Source organism: Bufo bufo, chromosome 2, assembly GCF_905171765.1.
Source record: "Bufo bufo chromosome 2, aBufBuf1.1, whole genome shotgun sequence".
NCBI classification, from domain to species: Eukaryota; Metazoa; Chordata; class Amphibia; order Anura; family Bufonidae; genus Bufo; species Bufo bufo.
In genome coordinates this window covers 41835098-41854388 of record NC_053390.1, presented here as the reverse complement: position 1 = coordinate 41854388, position 19291 = coordinate 41835098, and the positions used below count along the sequence as shown (strand labels likewise).

At 45.7% G+C, this 19291-nt stretch overlaps 1 protein-coding gene across 4 annotated transcripts in view; it reads left to right on the top strand.

Annotated features, from left to right (window-relative positions):
* The window catches only part of RAI14 (retinoic acid induced 14), a 155146-nt gene that overhangs the window by 94090 nt on the left and 41765 nt on the right, over window positions 1–19291 (top strand). For all 4 annotated transcript variants that reach the window (XM_040420997.1, XM_040420996.1, XM_040420995.1 and 1 more), the window contains 3 exons: window positions 3770–3900; window positions 15932–16020; window positions 17569–17633. In XM_040420997.1, the coding sequence (XP_040276931.1) occupies window positions 3770–3900; window positions 15932–16020; window positions 17569–17633 (285 nt within the window). The remainder of the gene's footprint in view (window positions 1–3769; window positions 3901–15931; window positions 16021–17568; window positions 17634–19291) is intronic.

Below are 19291 nucleotides of genomic sequence, written 5' to 3'. Positions count from 1 at the left end.
CCATACATTTCTATGGGACTGAGCTCCATAATCTTGGGACAATCCCTTTAATAAATTGGGATCCGATACTTATCAACATTGAGACTTTTGTATGCCCCTTTAACTATGGAATGAGTGTCATCCAGCTTTGCCAGACTCCGAAATGGTGAATCTGATGCGTCACCTGCTTGGTAACTAGATGGCCATGGCTCTCAGGACTCTGGGAAAGCTGGGTGCTAGCTTAATTTGCAGCCATCTGACTGATCCTGGGTCCTTACTGACAACTTGACAACTCGGAGGGTGTGTCCTGTAACAGCCACCCTCTACATTCCTTCCATGGAAACTTTGAGCCCGTGTTTTCCATACTCCATTACAATCTATCAGGACATTGGGACGACATCTCAGCTGTGAATGACTGCTGCACGAGAGCAGGAACATCTCTGTGAGCAGGAGCAGCGCAGATTCCCGCAGGAGACCAGAGCTGTCTGCGCAGTGTCATCAAGAGGGGGCCGAATATAGTAAAGTATGGAATGAAGCCCCCCGAGAGTGTACGTACATACATTAGTGTACACTCATAGAACTACAATATATTCACACATATACAGCGGGGGAAATAAGTATTTGATACACTGGCGATTTTGCAAGTTTTCCCACCTGCAAAGAATGGAGAGGTCTGTAATTTGTATCGTAGGTACACTTCAACTGTGAGAGACAGAATCTAATTAAAAAATCCAGAAAATCACATTGTATGATTTTTAAATAATGAATTTGCATTTTATTGCATGAAATAAGTGTTTGATACAATAGAAAAACAGGGTTGTCCCTTGCTGCAGCGCTGGCCAATCATAGCGCACAGCTCATAGCCTGGGAGTCCCAGGCTATGAGCTGTGCGCTACGATTGGCCAGCGCTGCAGCAAGGGACAACCCTAATACAAAAACTCCGCCCCGTACAAAAGAGGGAGCTGCAGACACCAGAGCCTATACCGGGCGAACGGAGCGGCGCCCAGACATACTAGTAAGTGCAGGGGGACCCCTGGGCGCCGCTCTGCCCACTGATATAGTTAGTTTTTAGTTTTTAAACTAGTGAAAGGTCCTCTTTAAAATTTGGTACAGAAACCTTTGTTTTCCAATTACAGAGGTCAGACGTTTCCCGTAGTTCTTGACCAAGTTTGCACACAATGGCAGCCGCAGTGCCCTCCGAACTAGGGAAAGAAACAGTGCCTCCATAACAGTGACAGCCATAGTGCCCCAAAACTCGGAACAGACATAGTGCCTCCATACCAGTGACAGCCATAGTGCCCCAAAACTCGGAACAGACATAGTGCCTCCATAACAGTGACAGCCATAGTGCCCCAAAAATAGGGACAGACACAGTGCCTCCATCACACTGACAGCCATAGTGCCCTTCAAACTAGGAACAGACACAGTGCCTCCATAACAGTGACAGCCTCGGTGCCATCCAAACTACAGGGAGTGCAGAATTATTAGGCAAGTTGTATTTTTGAGGATTAATTTTATTATTGAACAACAACCATGTTCTCAATGAACCCAAAAAACTCATTAATATCAAAGCTGAATATTTTTGGAAGTAGTTTTTAGTTTGTTTTTAGTTTTAGCTATTTTAGGGGAATATCTGTGTGTGCAGGTGACTATTACTGTGCATAATTATTAGGCAACTTAACAAAAAACAAATATATACCCATTTCAATTATTTATTTTTACCAGTGAAACCAATATAACATCTCAACATTCACAAATATACATTTCTGACATTCAAAAACAAAACAAAAACAAATCAGTGACCAATATAGCCACCTTTCTTTGCAAGGACACTCAAAAGCCTGCCATCCATGGATTCTGTCAGTGTTTTGATCTGTTCACCATCAACATTGCGTGCAGCAGCAACCACAGCCTCCCAGACACTGTTCAGAGAGGTGTACTCTTTTCCCTCCTTGTAAATCTCACATTTGATGATGGACCACAGGTTCTCAATGGGGTTCAGATCAGGTGAACAAGGAGGCCATGTCATTAGATTTTCTTCTTTTATACCCCTTCTTGCCAGCCACGCTGTGGAGTACTTGGATGCGTGTGATGGAGCATTGTCCTGCATGAAAATCATGTTTTTCTTGAAGGATGCAGACTTCTTCCTGTACCACTGCTTGAAGAAGGTGTCTTCTAGAAACTGGCAGTAGGACTGGGAGTTGAGCTTGACTCCATCCTCAACCCGAAAAGGCCCCACAAGCTCATCTTTGATGATACCAGCCCAAAGCAGTACTCCACCTCCACCTTGCTGGCGTCTGAGTCGGACTGGAGCTCTCTGCCCTTTCCCAATCCAGCCACGGGCCCATCCACCTGGCCCATCAAGACTCACTCTCATTTCATCAGTCCATAAAACCTTAGAAAAATCAGTCTTGAGATATTTCTTGGCCCAGTCTTGACGTTTCAGCTTGTGTGTCTTGTTCAGTGGTGGTCGTCTTTCAGCCTTTCTTACCTTGGCCATGTCTCTGAGTATTGCACACCTTGTGCTTTTGGGCACTCCAGTGATGTTGCAGCTCTGAAATATGGCCAAACTGGTGGCAAGTGGCATCTTGGCAGCTGCACGCTTGACTTTTCTCAGTTCATGGGCAGTTATTTTGCGCCTTGGTTTTTCCACACGCTTCTTGCGACCCTGTTGACTATTTTGAATGAAACGCTTGATTGTTCGATGATCACGCTTCAGAAGCTTTGCAATTTTAAGAGTGCTGCATCCCTCTGCAAGATATCTCACTATTTTTGACTTTTCTGAGCCTGTCAAGTCCTTCTTTTGACCCATTTTGCCAAAGGAAAGGAAGTTGCCTAATAATTATGCACACCTGATATAGGGTGTTGATGTCATTAGACCACACCCCTTCTCATTACAGAGATGCACATCACCTAATATGCTTAATTGGTAGTAGGCTTTCGAGCCTATACAGCTTGGAGTAAGACAACATGCATAAAGAGGATGATGTGGTCAAAATACTCATTTGCCTAATAATTCTGCACTCCCTGTAGGGACAGACACAGTGCCTCCATAACAGTGACAGCCATAGTGCCCCAAAACTAGGAACAGACACGGTGCCTCCATAACAGTGACAGCCGCAGTGCCCTCCGAACTAGGAACAGACACAGTACCTCCATAACAATAACATCCTCATTGTCCCCCAAACTAGGAACAGACACAGTGCCTCCATAACTAGTGACAGCCATAGTGCCCTCAAAACTAGGAACAGACACAGTGCCTCCACCACCGTGACAGCCTCAGAGCCCCCCGAACTAGGGACAGACACAGTGCCTTCATAACAGTGACAGCCTCCTCTTCTAGAATGGCAAGCCCAGGTATACAGTGCTATATCCCTTGCTGTATAACCTGACATTTACTGGTGGGGGGCCGACTATTATTAGGACAGTCATCCTTGTGATTCCTCACATCCTGTTGTCTCCATTATTGGACCTAATGGAGGATGTTGTCCATGGGTAATGGTCGGCCATGTCGGCGCATGCCGGGCCCATCTCTGGAGACGTCTGTGTTCTCATCTGGAGCTTCTAGATCCTTTCCTTATGTATTGTGTGCTGCATTATGTATGTCCAGTAATGTGAGAGCGCAGCGCCAGGATCGGGGCTCTGACTTCTGCTATGGACTTCTTCTCAGCGGAGCTCCCCTTTGTTATGGGGATTTGTATGAGATTTCAGGTATTTCCAGCCCTGTATATTACATTACATGCTTTCTGTGCGTTGTATTAACCCTGAATATTCCAATCTTCTATTGTAGACTAATGAGTGGAACAAGAATGACGAGCGTCTGCTCCAAGCCGTGGACCATGGAGAACTGGACAAAGTGTCAGCTCTTCTGGGGAAGAAAGGAGTGGTGGCCACCAAGATGGACTGTGAGGGCAAAACAGCGTAAGTTACCCCCACTGGTTCCTTCCTATTTGGTGTGTGAATAAATCAGTGTGTAACAGCAGAGTATGTGTGTACTGCAACTTCTGCAGCTACGGAGCTGAACTCTCACAGCATTCCCTGCTTGATCAGTGTCTGCACAGTGCATGCTCAGGTGACTTGTCTTATAGGAAGTGTAATAATCACACCAGGCACTGTAAACCTTACATAAGAAAAATGAACTGCCTCCTGCATTTTACAAGCTCAAAGCCTAGCTACTAGGGGCAAGTCTGACAGTGAGCTTGCTGACTGTTTCCAATAATAACCAGCAGAATTGTGAATGTAGCACTGAAGCATAGTACATGATTTAACTCAGGATCAGTACAGGATAAGTAATGTATGTACACAGTGACTGCACCAGCAGAATAGTGAGTGCATCTCTGGAGTATAATACATGATGTAACTCAAAATCAGTACAGAATAAGTAATGTATGTACACAGTGACTCCACCAGCAGAATAGTGAGTGCAGCTCTGGAGTATAATACAGGATGTAACTCAGGATCAGTACAGGATTAGTAATGTAATGTATGTACACAGTGACTCCACCAGCAGAATAGTGAGTGCAGCTCTGGAGTATAATTCCGGATGTAACTCAGGATCAGTACAGGAGAAGTAATGTATGTACACAGTGACTCCACCAGCAGAATAGTGAGTGCAGCTCTGGAGTATAATACAGGATGTAACTCAGGATCAGTACAGGATTAGTAATGTAATGTATGTACACAGTGACTCCACCAGCAGAATAGTGAGTGCAGCTCTGGAGTATAATTCCGGATGTAATTCAGGATCAGTACAGGATAAGTAATGTATGTACACAGTGACTCCACCAGCAGAATAGTGAGTGCAGCTCTGGAGTATAATACAGGATGTAACTCAGGATCAGTACAGGGTAAGTAATGTAATGTATGTACACAGTTACTCCACCAGCAGAATAGTGAGTGCAGCTCTGGAATATAATACAGGATGTAACTCAGGATCAGTACAGGATAAGTAATGTAATGTATGTACACAGTTACTCCACCAGCAGAATAGTGAATGCAGCTCTGGAGTATAATGCACAATGTAACTCAGGATCAGTACAGGATAAGTAATGTAATGTATGTACACAGTGGCTCCACCAGCAGAATAGTGAGTGCAGCTCTGGGGTATAATACAGGATGTAACTTAGGATCAGTACAGGATAAGTAATGTATGTACTCAGTGACTCCACCAGCAGAATAGTGAGTGCAGCTCTGGAGTATAATGCAGGATGTAACTCAGGATCAGTACAGGATAAGTAATGTATGTACACAGTGACTGCACCAGCAGAATAGTGAGTGCAGCTCTGGAGTATAATACAGGATGTAACTCAGGATCAGTACAGGATAAGTAATGTTATGTATGTACACAGTGTCTGCACCAGCAGAATAGTGAGTGCCGCTCTGGAGTATAATACAGGATGTAACTCAGGATCAGTACAGGATAAGTAATGTATGTACACAGTGACTCCACCAGCAGAATAGTGAGTGCAGCTCTGGAGTATAATACAGGATGTAACTCAGGATCAGTACAGGGTAAGTAATGTAATGTATGTACACAGTTACTCCACCAGCAGAATAGTGAGTGCATCTCTGGAGTATAATACAGAATGTAACTCAGGATCAGTACAGGATAAGTAATGTAATGTATGTACACAGTTACTCCACCAGCAGAATAGTGAGTGCAGCTCTGGAGTATAATACAGGATGTAACTCAGGATCAGTACATGATAAGTAATGTAATGTATGTACACAGTGACTTTAGATATTTGCATTAGAGAACTGAACTCCAGTGAACCTCAGTGAATCAGGACGTTCATGGGAGGTGTGATATGTAGCACATAAGTGTTTGGTGCAGTGTATCAGGACAGTTCCACAGAAGTAATTACGAGTGTTCACAATGAACAGGATCCAGTAACCAGGCGATTTGGTAGCTGGGGATGGACAGTCCGACAGCTGCAGCCTCCTACACATGGCAGTATATGGACAATGAGGATGTTACCTCTAAGCCGTGATCACTTTACATAGCAATGTTTTAGAATTTGTATGAGTATTATATGATTCATAATCACATATTAGCTGTAGCTATAAGGGGTGCAGAGGTAGGGGTTACTAAGGACCCTCAGCCACAGAGGAGGACACCAGTATTATAAATGGTCGGTGACCGACGGCTGCTGTTGGGGCTGAACCAGCGGCACTCACTGGAGTGAATGGGACTGAGCAGCAATACCAAACACAGCCACATACGTATAGATGGCGCTCTGTCAGGTACTGCAGTGAAGAGGCCACGCCAGTGTTTTGGTGATAGTTCCAACGTTGGGACCCCCCAGCAATAATATACTGATGGCCGAACGCCTTCAGCTACTCCATGACTTTTGTGTTGCAGTACATGTAGGTGTTACACATATGGAAAATTCTGCAGCGCTCACTAAATATGTGGCCCGTCCTATCACATAAATCGCTGCGGTAAACGAGGTATCAGAGTTAAATGTCGACATTCTGTACATTGACCACAAACACGTAACGCGGCGATTACAGTCATCTGCTCTTCATTACAGAGCGCTGGCTCCGTGTACAGACGAGTCCATAGCCGTACAGTGTACTGCGGTGTGCTGTACATTGTGTCCCCTCCGAGGCTGCAGAATAATAATATATATATAACTATAATAGAAAACTGGACTCTATAGGGGAGCGGAATTAGTGTGACGAACGTTACAAAACTTACAAAGGAGCCTGCAGGAGATTGTCATGCCAGTTTGGTTCCTCGATCTTCTTCAGGCTGCCTTGGTAGGGATCATCAGCTCCCCTGGTGCTTTTTTCGGAGGGTGTTCAAAATGTACCATGTGCTACATCAAACTGAAGTATCCTGCCTCTTACTGAACCCCTCCAACCAGTAAGAAGCACCCCAACCACTTTAGAAGAGACCATCAGACTTGTTCTCTGAAGGTACTGATATTCCTTGTGGAGACCTTTCGGGCAATGCATCCTGGGAAAAAAATATGCAAATTGGCTCTCTTTCAGAAGGTTAAAAAACTATCTCTTGCGCCACCTATAGGTAACTGCCATGTCTGACACTTTAGGGCTTGTTCCCACAAACGTATGTGCTCCGTTCCGTGCATTGGGCACCGCAATTTGCCGTTTCCCAATGCACGGAGAACGTTCGTGCAGGCTCAGGGACGGATCCAGACCCATTCAACTTGTCTGGTAAATGTATGATTGCTGGGGGTACAAACACTGGGAACCCCACCAATCCCCGAGTCCCGTGTGAGAATGGGGCAGTAGAGCGCATCCTACATTTTTTAAACCAGCACCTGGATCTGAATACTTTTGTAATTGCGTGTAATTAAATAGAATTCATTTTCTATAGCCACTGAGTTATTCAATAAAATGTATCAGTATAGCGCCACCTGCTGTTTGTTCTTTTTCGGTTTTTTTTGTGTCCGTTGCACGTGCTCAGTTTAAATCTTCCACTGCCACCGGCTATATGTTCTGTTAGGCCCCTTTCACACGGGCGAGTATTCCGCGCGGATGCGATGCATGAGTTGAACGCATTGCACCCGCACTGAATACCGACCCATTCATTTCTATGGGGCTGTGCACACGAGCGGTGATTTTCACGCATCACTTGTGCGTGAAAATCGCAGCATGCTCCTCTTTGTGCGTTTTTCACGTAACGCAGGCCCCATAGAAATGAATGGGGTTGCGTGAAAATCGCAAGCATCCGCAAGCAAGTGCGGATGCGGTGCGATTTTCACGCACGGTTGCTAGGAGACGATCGGGATGGAGACCTGATCATTATTATTTCCCCTTATAACATGGTTATAAGGGAAAATAATAGCATTCTGAATACAGAATGCATAGTAAAATAGGGCTGGAGGGGTTAAAAAAAAATAAAAAAATTAAACTCACCTTAATCCACTTGCTCGCGCAGCCCGGCTTCTCTTCTGTCTTCTTTTTTGCTGTGTGCAGGAAAAGGACCTGTGGTGACGTCACTCCGGTCATCACATGGTCCGTCACATGATCTTTTACCATGGTGATGGATCATGTGATGACCGGAGTGACGTCACCACAGGTCCTTTTCCTGCACACAGCAAAAAAGAAGACAGAAGAGAAGCCGGGCTGCGCGAGCAAGTGGATTAAGGTGAGTTTAATTTTTTTATTTTTTTTTAACCCCTCCAGCCCTATTTTACTATGCATTCTGTATTCAGAATGCTATTATTTTCCCTTATAACCATGTTATAAGGGAAAATAATACCATCTACCCAGCACCTAACCCAAACCCGAACTTCTGTAAAGAAGTTCGGGTTTGGGTACCAAACACGCCGATTTTTCTCACGTGAGTGCAAAACGCATTACAATGTTTTGCACTCGCGCGGAAAAATCGCGCGTGTTCCCGCAACGCACCGGCACCTTTTGCCGCAACGCCCGTGTGAAAGAGGCCTTAGAAGCTGTGGCAGTTATGGGGAGAGAGCTGCAGCAGAAAGGACATGTCCCCTAAGTGGCCAAGCTGAAGAAAATCTAGGAGAGCAATTGGAGCAGTGAATGGGGAGATCTCTGGATCCATGTGAGGTACAGGGCTGGTTCTAGCTTTGTTAGAAAGGGATTGTCATGTCCTATATTGTATGATTTATATTTTTTACATTAATTATTACATTTAACCACCGTTCCATTCACTCACGGTCTATTGGACTGTTGGATAGAGCGCTATCTCTGTCAGTCCCATAGAAGTGAATGGCGAGGGGGTCGCTCATGGGCACTACTGCTCACCTGTCCTGGGCCCCCATCTACCACTGCCATTTATACTGCTGGTATCTTCCTATGCGGCGGATGGGCTTCTTGGGCAGTTTAGCTCCGATAAAACCTCTGCACCCTCTATGGCTGCGGCTCTCCAGCTGTTGTAAAACTACAACTCCCACCATGCCCTGCTGTAGGCTGATAGCTGTAGGCAGACTGGGCATACTGGGAGTTGTAGTTTTGCAACAGCTGGAGAGCCGCAGGTTGGCCATCCCTGCTCTATAGCTACACCCCTGCTGCTAGTGACCTACATGATGTATTGGGGATAATACGGACCGGTTTGCAGGCGGTAGAGTAGATTTACGATCGCACAGAGTCGCCTTTGTTCTTCTTATTCCTTCAGACACATTTACAAGGCTCCCCATGTGGAATTCCTGGCATGCGGTTTACAAATGCAGTCACTGGACGGTGGGTTTGGAAAGAATTGCCGTTATCTTGGTTCTTCTACTTGATGCCAGGTGATAGGAATGTAATAATAGCCACAGTGAATGTGTATTTGTTACCTAGACGTATCAGGCTCACAGTGGTGTCTGCCATCCATGTGCAGATCTTTCAACGTGTTCTTGTCTTCTAAAGGCTAAGAGGCAGCAGCAGCGGGGCATCTGACATTTAGGGCCCTCCACCACCCTGTGCCCACAAACTCCTCCTTCCTCTATGTTATAGCCCTGGCTGTGCTGTCACCGTAGGTCAGCCAAACCGCACTGAATTTGGCGGGACTGGCTGACTATCTAATATGTTCATTTGGCCCATGTTGGGGAAAAAAAGGGATAGGGATTAACAACACATGCATGCTTGGTCATACCGAGTGTGCATGTGTATGGGAAGGTCAGGAGGAATAGTCAGCTATTGAATGTGTATAACTGTAAGCATTGTGCGGCACTACTATATGTTCACTGTATGGCATCACTATATATTCAATGTATGGCACTGCTATATGTTTACTACACTGCTCAAAAAAATAAAGGGAACACTTAAACAACACGATGTAACTCCAAGTCAATCACACTTCTGTGAAATCAAACTGTCCACTTAGGAAGCAACACTGAGTGACAATCAATTTCACATGCTGTTGTGCAAATGGGATAGACAACAGGTGGAAATTATAGGCAATTAGCAAGACACCCCCAATAAAGGAGTGGTTCTGCAGGTGGTGACCACAGACCACTTCTCAGTTCCTATGCTTCCTGGCTGATGTTTTGGTCACTTTTGAATGCTGGCGGTGCTTTCACTCTCGTGGTAGCATGAGACGGAGTCTACAACCCACACAAGTGGCTCAGGTAGTGCATCTTATCCAGGATGGCACATCAATCCGAGCTGTGGCAAGAAGGTTTGCTGTGTCTGTCAGCGTAGTGTCCAGAGCATGGAGGCGCTACCAGGAGACAAGCCAGTACATCAGGAGACGTGGAGGAGGCCGTAGGAGGGCAACAACCCAGCAGCAGGACCGCTACCTCCGCCTTTGTGCAAGGAGGAACAGGAGGAGCACTGCCAGAGCCCTGCAAAATGACCTCCACCAGGCCACAAATGTGCATGTGTCTGCTCAAACGGTCAGAAACAGACTCCATGAGGGTGATATGAGGGCCCGACGTCCACAGGTGGGGGTTGTGCTTACAGCCCAACACCGTGCAGGACGTTTGGCATTTGCCAGAGAGCACCAAGATTGGCAAATTCGCCACTGGCGCCCTGGGCTCTTCACAGATGAAAGCAGGTTCACACTGAGCACATGTGGCAGACGTGACAGAGTCTGGAGACGCGTGGAGAACGTTCTGCTGCCTGCAACATCCTCCAGCATGACTGGTTTGGCATTGGGTCAGTAATGGTGTGGGGTGGCATTTCTTTGGAGGGCCGCACAGCCCTCCATGTGCTCGCCAGAGGTAGCCTGACTGCCATTAGGTACCGAGATGAGATCCTCAGACCCCTTGTGAGACCATATGCTGGTGCGGTTGGCCCTGGGTTCCTCCTAATGCAAGACAATGCTAGACCTCATGTGGCTGAACCGTGTCATCAGTTCCTGCAAGACGAAGGCATTGATGCTATGGACTGGCCGCCCGTTCCCCAGACCTGAATCCAATTGAGCACATCTGGGACATCATGTCTCGCTCTATCCACCAACGTCACGTTGCACCACAGACTGTCCAGGAGTTGGCAGATGCTTTAGTCCAGGTCTGGGAGGAGATCCCTCAGGAGACCGTCCGCCACCTCATCAGGAGCATGCACAGGCGTTGTAGGGAGGTCATACAGGCACGTGGAGGCCACACACACTACTGAGCCTCATTTTGACTTGTTTTAAGGACATTACATCAAAGTTGGATCAGCCTGTAGTGTGTCTTTCCACTTTAATTTTGAGTGTGACTCCAAATCCAGACCTCCATGGGTTGGAAAATTTGATTTCCATTTTTTATTTTTGTGTGATTTTGTTGTCAGCACATTCAACTATGTAAAGAACAAAGTATTTCAGAAGAATATTTAATTAATTCAGATCTAGGATGTGTTATTTTTGTGTTCCCTTTATTTTTTTGAGCAGTGTACATGGTACTGCCAAATAATTACTGCATAGCACCATTATATGTTGACTATATTACTGTTCTCTGATAGACCGTTTCAAATTCTCATAATTTTCAAGAAACATCCTTGCTGTCAGTGAATGCGAATACTCATTTTTTCCATTTAGAGGCAGTAATCCTGTCCATAGCCAGTCCTGCTCTCAGCTGAGAAGTGGATACAATTGTGTCCAGTCTAGACAATGCTCTGTGGGCTAAACAGCCCGGGCTGTTTAGCTCACAGAGCATTGTCTAGACTGGATACAACTGTGCTGGTTTGTTACAATGTATCAGTCTGGAGTCCGGGCTGTTTAGCTCACAGAGCATTGTCTAGACTGGATACAACTGTACTAGTTTGTTACAATGTATCAGTCTGGAGTCCGGGCTGTTTAGCTCACAGAGCATTGTCTAGACTGGATACAACTGTACTAGTTTGTTACAATGTATCAGTCTGGAGTCCGGGCTGTTTAGCTCACAGAGCATTGTCTAGGCTGGATACAACTGTGCTAGTTTGTTACAATGTATCAGTCTGGAGTCCAGGCTGTTTAGCTCACAGAGCATTGTCTGCACTGGATACAACTGTACTAGTTTGTTACAATGTATCAGTCTGGAGTCCGGGCTGTTTAGCTCACAGAGCATTGTCTAGACTGGATACAACTGTACTAGTTTGTTACAATGTATCAGTCTGGAGTCCGGGCTGTTTAGCTCACAGAGCATTGTCTAGACTGGATACAACTGTACTAGTTTGTTACAATGTATCAGTCTGGAGTCCGGGCTGTTTAGCTCACAGAGCATTGTCTAGACTGGATACAACTGTACTAGTTTGTTACAATGTATCAGTCTGGAGTCCGGGCTGTTTAGCTCACAGAGCATTGTCTAGACTGGATATAATTGTATCCACAGTCTTTGGGTCTGTAGTAATATGTAACCAGTAAGATGCGAGTCGTGTTCCGCAGCCTCATTTATCACAGTCCAGTTCCTGACGAAGCCCAGACCTGAGTAATTAGCCTCCGTTTTCTTGTCATGATGTGTAAAATCACCATAACTGGTAAAAACAAGGCTGAAACTGGAATGTCGGATTTCACACAGGCCTAATTACAGTGTCAGAGGTCGGCTCCCAGATCTAGGTCTCTGTGGTAGAAATACCCCAGCGCCTTAATCAATAACTTATGTTGGAGATAGAAATTCCATCTACCCGTAATATCAGGAAATAAAAACATTAAAAACTAAAAATGTACAAAGACACTTCCAACCCTGGGGTCATTTACAACACGGGGTGCCCAGTCCTTAATATGGCCCCCTACGGACACATACACTCCAGTGCTGTTTTATAGAAAATCCGTTAAAGGGGAACCCATGGGAACAGCGCCACCCCATCCCATGGGTTGTATTTGGTATTGCAGCTCTATTGAAGTGAGTGGGGCTGAGCTGCAATACCACCCACAACCTGTGGACATAGGTGGCGCTGTTTTTAAACAAAGGCAGCCTTAGTTTCTAATCCTAGACAACCACTTCAACCTGAGCGTGTTTTAGGGGTATCGTCATTTGGAAAGAACATTGGTGACATCAGAATGTTGCACGTAGGGTATTTCTTTTATTCCTCTGCAGCACATTGCGCCTTGAGTTTCATGATATTAAAAAATACTATAAGCAAGGACTGAACGAATCCCAAAAGTAATGGGCCAAGAAAATTTCCATATTCATCTAACTTTTTGGGCGTTGTGTGCACCTGCCAGAGGGCTGGAGTTGAGAAAGGATCAGTGGTGACAGGGAAAGTCAGAAGGGCTGTGCTAAAGACCCTAAGGTTGTGGTGTGGGAATTTAAATTGGGCCCAAAGCAGTTTTATTATGACCCCATTTGGTTGAGGGACAATGGAAGTGAGTGACTACATTGAGTAGATGTGAGAAACCCAAATACTTCTGCACTTGTCAGAGGTTTTGATGGCCCCGGAGACTGCAGCTTCCAGGACCGATTGAGGCTTTGTCTAGACAATGACGTCTGTCTCATGCACAATAGTTGTGTAATGGATACGGGATCACTTTATGATTAGTGGGGGTCCAACCCCTGAGACCCCAGCATTCCTGAGAATAGAGGGGGTGCACTGCCGCTGTAGCACAGCACCCCCTTTGCTGTGCAGGGAACTGCAATGTGGATTCAAGTAAATTAGGGGTAGCTGCAATTCCTTGTACAGCCAGGTGGCTGGGGGTGGCGCTGTGCAGGGAGAACATATAAATCAGAGCAGAGTCTTCTTCAGTCTCTGAATCGGTTGGGGCCCAGAGGTAAGACCCCCATGCAACATAAAGTAATGCTACATCCCAGTGATATGCCATTGCTTTATTAGATAGAGTACCCCTTTAAGGCTAGTCCTAATCTTATCAGGGCTGAACTCGCCAGTGACCAGTCAACTATTTTACATGTATGGAAGCCCCTCACCCAACAGATGATGCGTAGGGAAGGAAGAATTGGGCATGTTGGATTTTATCACGCCCAATCCATTGTTCCCCTGGGAGATATGCCTCCACCAGGGTAGCAGCTTACCCCCCCAGTTGAAACACATGCATGCTCGGCCAAACTAAGCCCCATTCACTTCAACAGAAGAGCATAGCCATACCCAGACCAATCACAGCCCGTGGACAGTTGTGGTGCCATGTTTTTCTAATTCTGTCCATCTCTTCTTACGTTGAGGTGTAGGATAAGCCCCGTATTCATGTATGGAACAGCAGATCTTGACCCTAAAGTTTTAAATTCTTGTACTTTGAGTCTTCGATGTATATCTCGTGTAATATCACTTTAAAACCTCGATCGTGGTCTTCAGACGTCTTCCTGGAGGTCTTGTACAGCGCTCGATAAGCCCTTCAAAACCGCAAGACAAACCACAAATTCTTCTGTCTCAAGAGGCGATGGAAATGAGTTCAAGTGACAGGAACCGCACTGAGAACGTCTGTGCATTGTCTCCAGGTTTCCTGTTTGCAGATATTCTGGTGAATGACCTCGAAATATTTTGGGGCATCATTTATCCAAGATTGCAGCTCTCATTGGTCCTTACTTTGGTTTGTGAGTCTACGTGGTTCCTTCCTGAAACTTTTGAAGGGGTTATCCCATGATTAATGTTAATATGAAGATCAGACATCATATAATACATGACAATCTCTTTCCAACTCGGCTAGAACCAGCCCTGTACCTCACATGGATCCAGAGATCTCACCATTCATTTCTCCAATTGTTCTGCTAGATTGATTTCAAGCCGGCAGGGGGCATGTCCTTTCTGCAGCAGCTGGTGTCAGTTGAAAAATGGAAACAAGAAAGTGTATCCACCTGACTGTGGTGGACAGAGAATTTTGAAAAAGAACAGACAGCAGGTGGCGCTATACCGATAGATTTCAATGAATAACTCAGTGGCTGTACAACATTTTTAAATACATGCAATTACAAAAGGATTCAGATCCAGATGCTGGTGTGAAAACTGTAGAATATTTTTTGTGGGACAAACCCCTTTAAGCAAAGACAATTGGATCCCGTTTATGGATCTGTCTTGTCTGCGGCCATTAGGTATCGAAAACCTGAACTTTTTAGGAGACTCCTATGGCACCAGCAGAATTAAGGGTAGAAAACCCTTAATTGAGAAAAGACCTAGTTGAAACCTGCAATGAGGAGGAAAACTTGAATACTGTATGTACTAAGGTTACTTTCACACTTGCATTTTTGCCTGATCTGGCAGGGATCAGCAAAAACGCCTCCGTTACTGATAATACAACCATCTGCATCTGTTATGTCATAGCAATAACAGATCCGTTTTCTATTGTGTCTGAGAAAACGGATCCGTCCCCATTTTCTTGCATTGTGGGTCATGTCGAATCCGTTTTGGTCCGCATCCCAGGACGGAAAGAAAACCGCAGTTTGCTGCGGTTTGCTCTCCGGTATGGGAACGCAACCAAACAGAACATAATTCATTTTGTAGCAATCCGTTCTGTTCAGTTCCGTTTTGTCCCCATTGACAATGAATGGGGACAAAACTGAAGCGTTTTCCTCCGGTATTGAGATCCTATGACTGATCTCAATACCGGAAAATGTAAACGCTAGTGTGAAAGTAGCCAGACTGATACATTGTAACAAACTAGTACAGTCGTATCCAGTCTAGACAATGCTCTGTGAGCTAAACAGCCCGGACTTCAGACTGATACATTGTAACAAACTAGTACAGTTGTATCCTGTCTAGACAATGCTCTGTGAGCTAAACAGCCCGGACTCCAGACTGATACATTGTAACAAACTAGCACAGTTGTTTCCAGTCTAGACATGTTCTATTTTTTTGCGGTGCGGAGGCACGGACAGAAACACCACGGAAGCACTCCGTAGTGCTTCCTTGGGGTTCCGTGCCTCCGTTCCAGCTCCGGATTGGGGACCCTTTCAAGTGAATGCTGTTTGCGCATGAGGGCTTATTGCTAGCATTTGGTAGATTAGTGAGATGTGAAGGAGGTAGGATTGCAGGATCAGACTACATAGGGTTTGTAGTCAGACAAGCCACATATCCTAATAATTTGATCAAGAGTCAGAGCTTCGTAGTAATGGAGTAAATTATGGCATTATGTGTGTGAATTGCAGCAAATGTGCTTCATGGTAAAATGAACTTGGTTTTTGGTTTTCAGGTTTCACCTCGCCGCCATGAAGGGTAATGCAGACTGTTTGAGGGTCATGTTGACGCATGGAGTAGATGTCGCAGCTCAGGATTTGTCAGGTATAGTAAACCACAATCTGTTCCAATGCCCCTGGAATTAAATGTGAAACAATTTTGCAATTTTCTTGATTAAAAATGCTGTTGTGTGCGTACAGCTCCTGTACAGATCTCTGTGTTTCTATGGTAACAGACTACAAATAAATCCTGTGTAGTCTGAGCCTACTTGCCATCTGTAACCTTCTATTTGCTAAGTCAAGGCTTCCATCCCTTTTAATAACAAGTGCAGCACAGCATGCAGCACAGTTTTTGCTCAAAACCCCAGCAGACCCCATTATAAATCAGTGGAGAACATAACACAATGTCATGGCTTCCACGATAAACAATACCCTTGACGCCAGTGGGAACAGAGCCTAACTTATCAAATGTACATCAGTAAATGATAGGGGACAGATGGATGAGTGTGTCGTCAGAATCCGAAGTGCGGCAGAATCCGACTACAGAGAGTGGGCCGCATTTACTAAGCTGGCCTTTTTTTGGAGTAAAAATAAATAAATGAAAAAAATAGGCATATTGGCAACTTCTTTGCGTCTCATTTATTATCCCTTAATAAATCAAGTTTTTCTTTTTTGGTTTAAGTCTGACCTCTAGTGGTTGTTTTCTTGTAAGACAGGTTCATATTCACTAGGACTGGTCTAAATAGTTTGCGCATGAAATTATGTGCACGTCTCCATGAAAATAGGCAAAATGTGGCGCAACTCGCCACTCAAAACAGAGGCAGAGAAGTACGCCTGCCCTGGGGTGGAGTAGAAATTAGACAGTTTTTACGACTAAATCATGCGAAAAATAAGGCGCACCTACATAAATAGGTCAGAAAATAGGAGCAAAAGTTTCAAAACTTCTAAATTAGATTTAAAACTCAAAATAGACACAACAGGCGCAAATGCCTCCAGGACGGGCGCAAAATCACTTGGTAAATGAGACTTAAAAGAAAAATGAAAACAGACGGAGATACTATAGTGTGTTTGTTGTCTGTTACCATGAGGACACATAGGTCTGCATAGGAGCTGTGGACGCAAACTGAAAAAATGTTTGCGATGACGGACATAGCCTTTGAAGTGAAGAGCGCCTTTAAATATTGGGCTGTTACATTATGGGCACCTCAGACAATGTGGGCATATTGCTAGGATATGCCTCCATTGTCTGATAGGCGCGGGTCCCGCCACCTACGCTGAGAACGGAGCCCCGAAAGTTATGGAGGCCCTATAGAAATAATTGAGAGCGTTGGCCACGTAAGCGCGGTGAACTCCCATTCTACTACTACGGGGAGAGCGCTTGGTGGTGGCCAGACTCCGGAAAACGGGGTCCTCCAGCCAACACCTTCCCCGCTCTGTTCTCGGTGTTAAGGAATGAATGGGGAAAAAACTGAAGCGTTTTCCTCCGGTATTGAGATCCTATGATGGATCTTAATAGCGGAAAGGGAAACTGCAGATGTGAAAGTAGCCTAGAGGGACATTTGGCCCCCTCAGGCATCAGGGCCCATCTACACCCCCATCGCGGTGCCCCTGCTTCTGAGCACTTTCGTTTCTCACCATCGTTTCTTTCCTCTAGGTCACAGCGCTTTACACCTAGCCGTGAAACACAACCACATAGAGTGCATCAAGAGACTCCTACAGGTGAGTACCACGCCAGACGTGTGATTTCCATGAATGGGTGGAGATAAGCGGCGACTGGTCAGTATGTTGATACAATCAGTGCTGTTCCCTTCAGGAGACTTTAGGAAACAGTCAGGTTGCCCTTTTTGGTGACACGGCGCCAAATTGCCCCCCCTATTTTCAAAATGTGCACCCCCAATTTTCTTACATTTCCTTAAAAAGCTGGATATTTATGTGCCAGGTTTACTGGCTCATAGCGAACTATTCCTCTCCATCTCTTTGTAAGACCCGGGACCCCCACTGATTTATGAAAACGGGGTCCCATACCTCTCGTTAGAAGGAGCGGCAGTCGACCGTGCACACTACCCCTACATTCACTGTGTTTGGGACTGGTGGGATAAATGGAGGGTTAGTGAAGATGCTTGACCCCACCGATCTGTTCACGGGACCCCGTTCTTATGGTTCTAGCAGCTATGCATGGGTGGGCAAAAAATTTGGTGGAGCCCCCTGACCCCAATAGCTGCCACATATAAGAGAGGTGCATGCTTGTGGCCCTCTCCACATCTATGACATTTACATGATGCCCCCATGTACCTCTGGTGGTAAAGACCCCGGGACTCATACCCTCCCTATAGTCCAGGCCTGACAATTTCTCCATGCCAGAGGACGGACAGGAGCTCCACAACCCACCTTTATCACCCGGACTCCCCTATGTCTGTACTATAATGCACTTAAAGGGGTTTTCTACATTTAAAGGTGTTCACTATTGATGACCTATCCTGAGGACAGGCCATCAATATCAGGGGTCCGACACCCAGCACTCCCGCCGATCAGCTGTTTGAAGAGGTTGCGGCCTCCTCGCAGCTTACGAAGCACAGGGTCCATTGGATATAGCAGCCCAGGGACATTCACTTGAATGGGACTGATCTAAGCCTAGGCCATGTAGAAGAGGCCACATCGATCGCCATGGTCTCTTTAAATCGCTAATCAGATCCCCCCCCCCCCCCTTCCCCGATCTGATATTGATGACCTGTCCGGAGGATAAGGCCATCAATATAAAAATCTGAGATAACCCCTTCCTAATACGTTTTTAAGATCTCTGCTTGCTGCAACACAAACAGCTGAACACATATGGGGTCATTTATCAAACTGGTGTAAAGCAGAACTGGCTTAGTTGCCCATAGCAACCAATCAGATTCCTCCTTTCATTTTTCACAGCTCCTTTAGAAAATGAAAGGTGGAATCTGATTGGTTGCTATGGACAACTAAGCCAGTTCTACTGTACACCAGTTTGATAAATCTCCCCCATAGTTTCTACCCACTGACAGCATGCAGAGGTCTTGAAACACCAAGTAAATTAGTAGGTTGCGGAACTTATCCCCAATACGGTGTATGAACATTATTTCCTGTGGCGTTAGAGGGCGTGGACGAGGCGAGGGGCGAGGAGCCCTAATACCAGATAAACAGGCTCGCGGCCGACGACTACAGTGATACAATGGCGGCTTTTACAGAACATTTCTCTCCATTCACTAAACCTGCTCTGGCAGAAAAATGACCCGTAATCTTTCCCATATGACGGCTGGACGAGGCTCCATCTCCAGCAGCTGCTCCTTTGTCCCGGCTCCTGACGTGTGTGAACAGAGGATTTCTGCTGCTTCTCGCCCCATTGATTAGAGGAG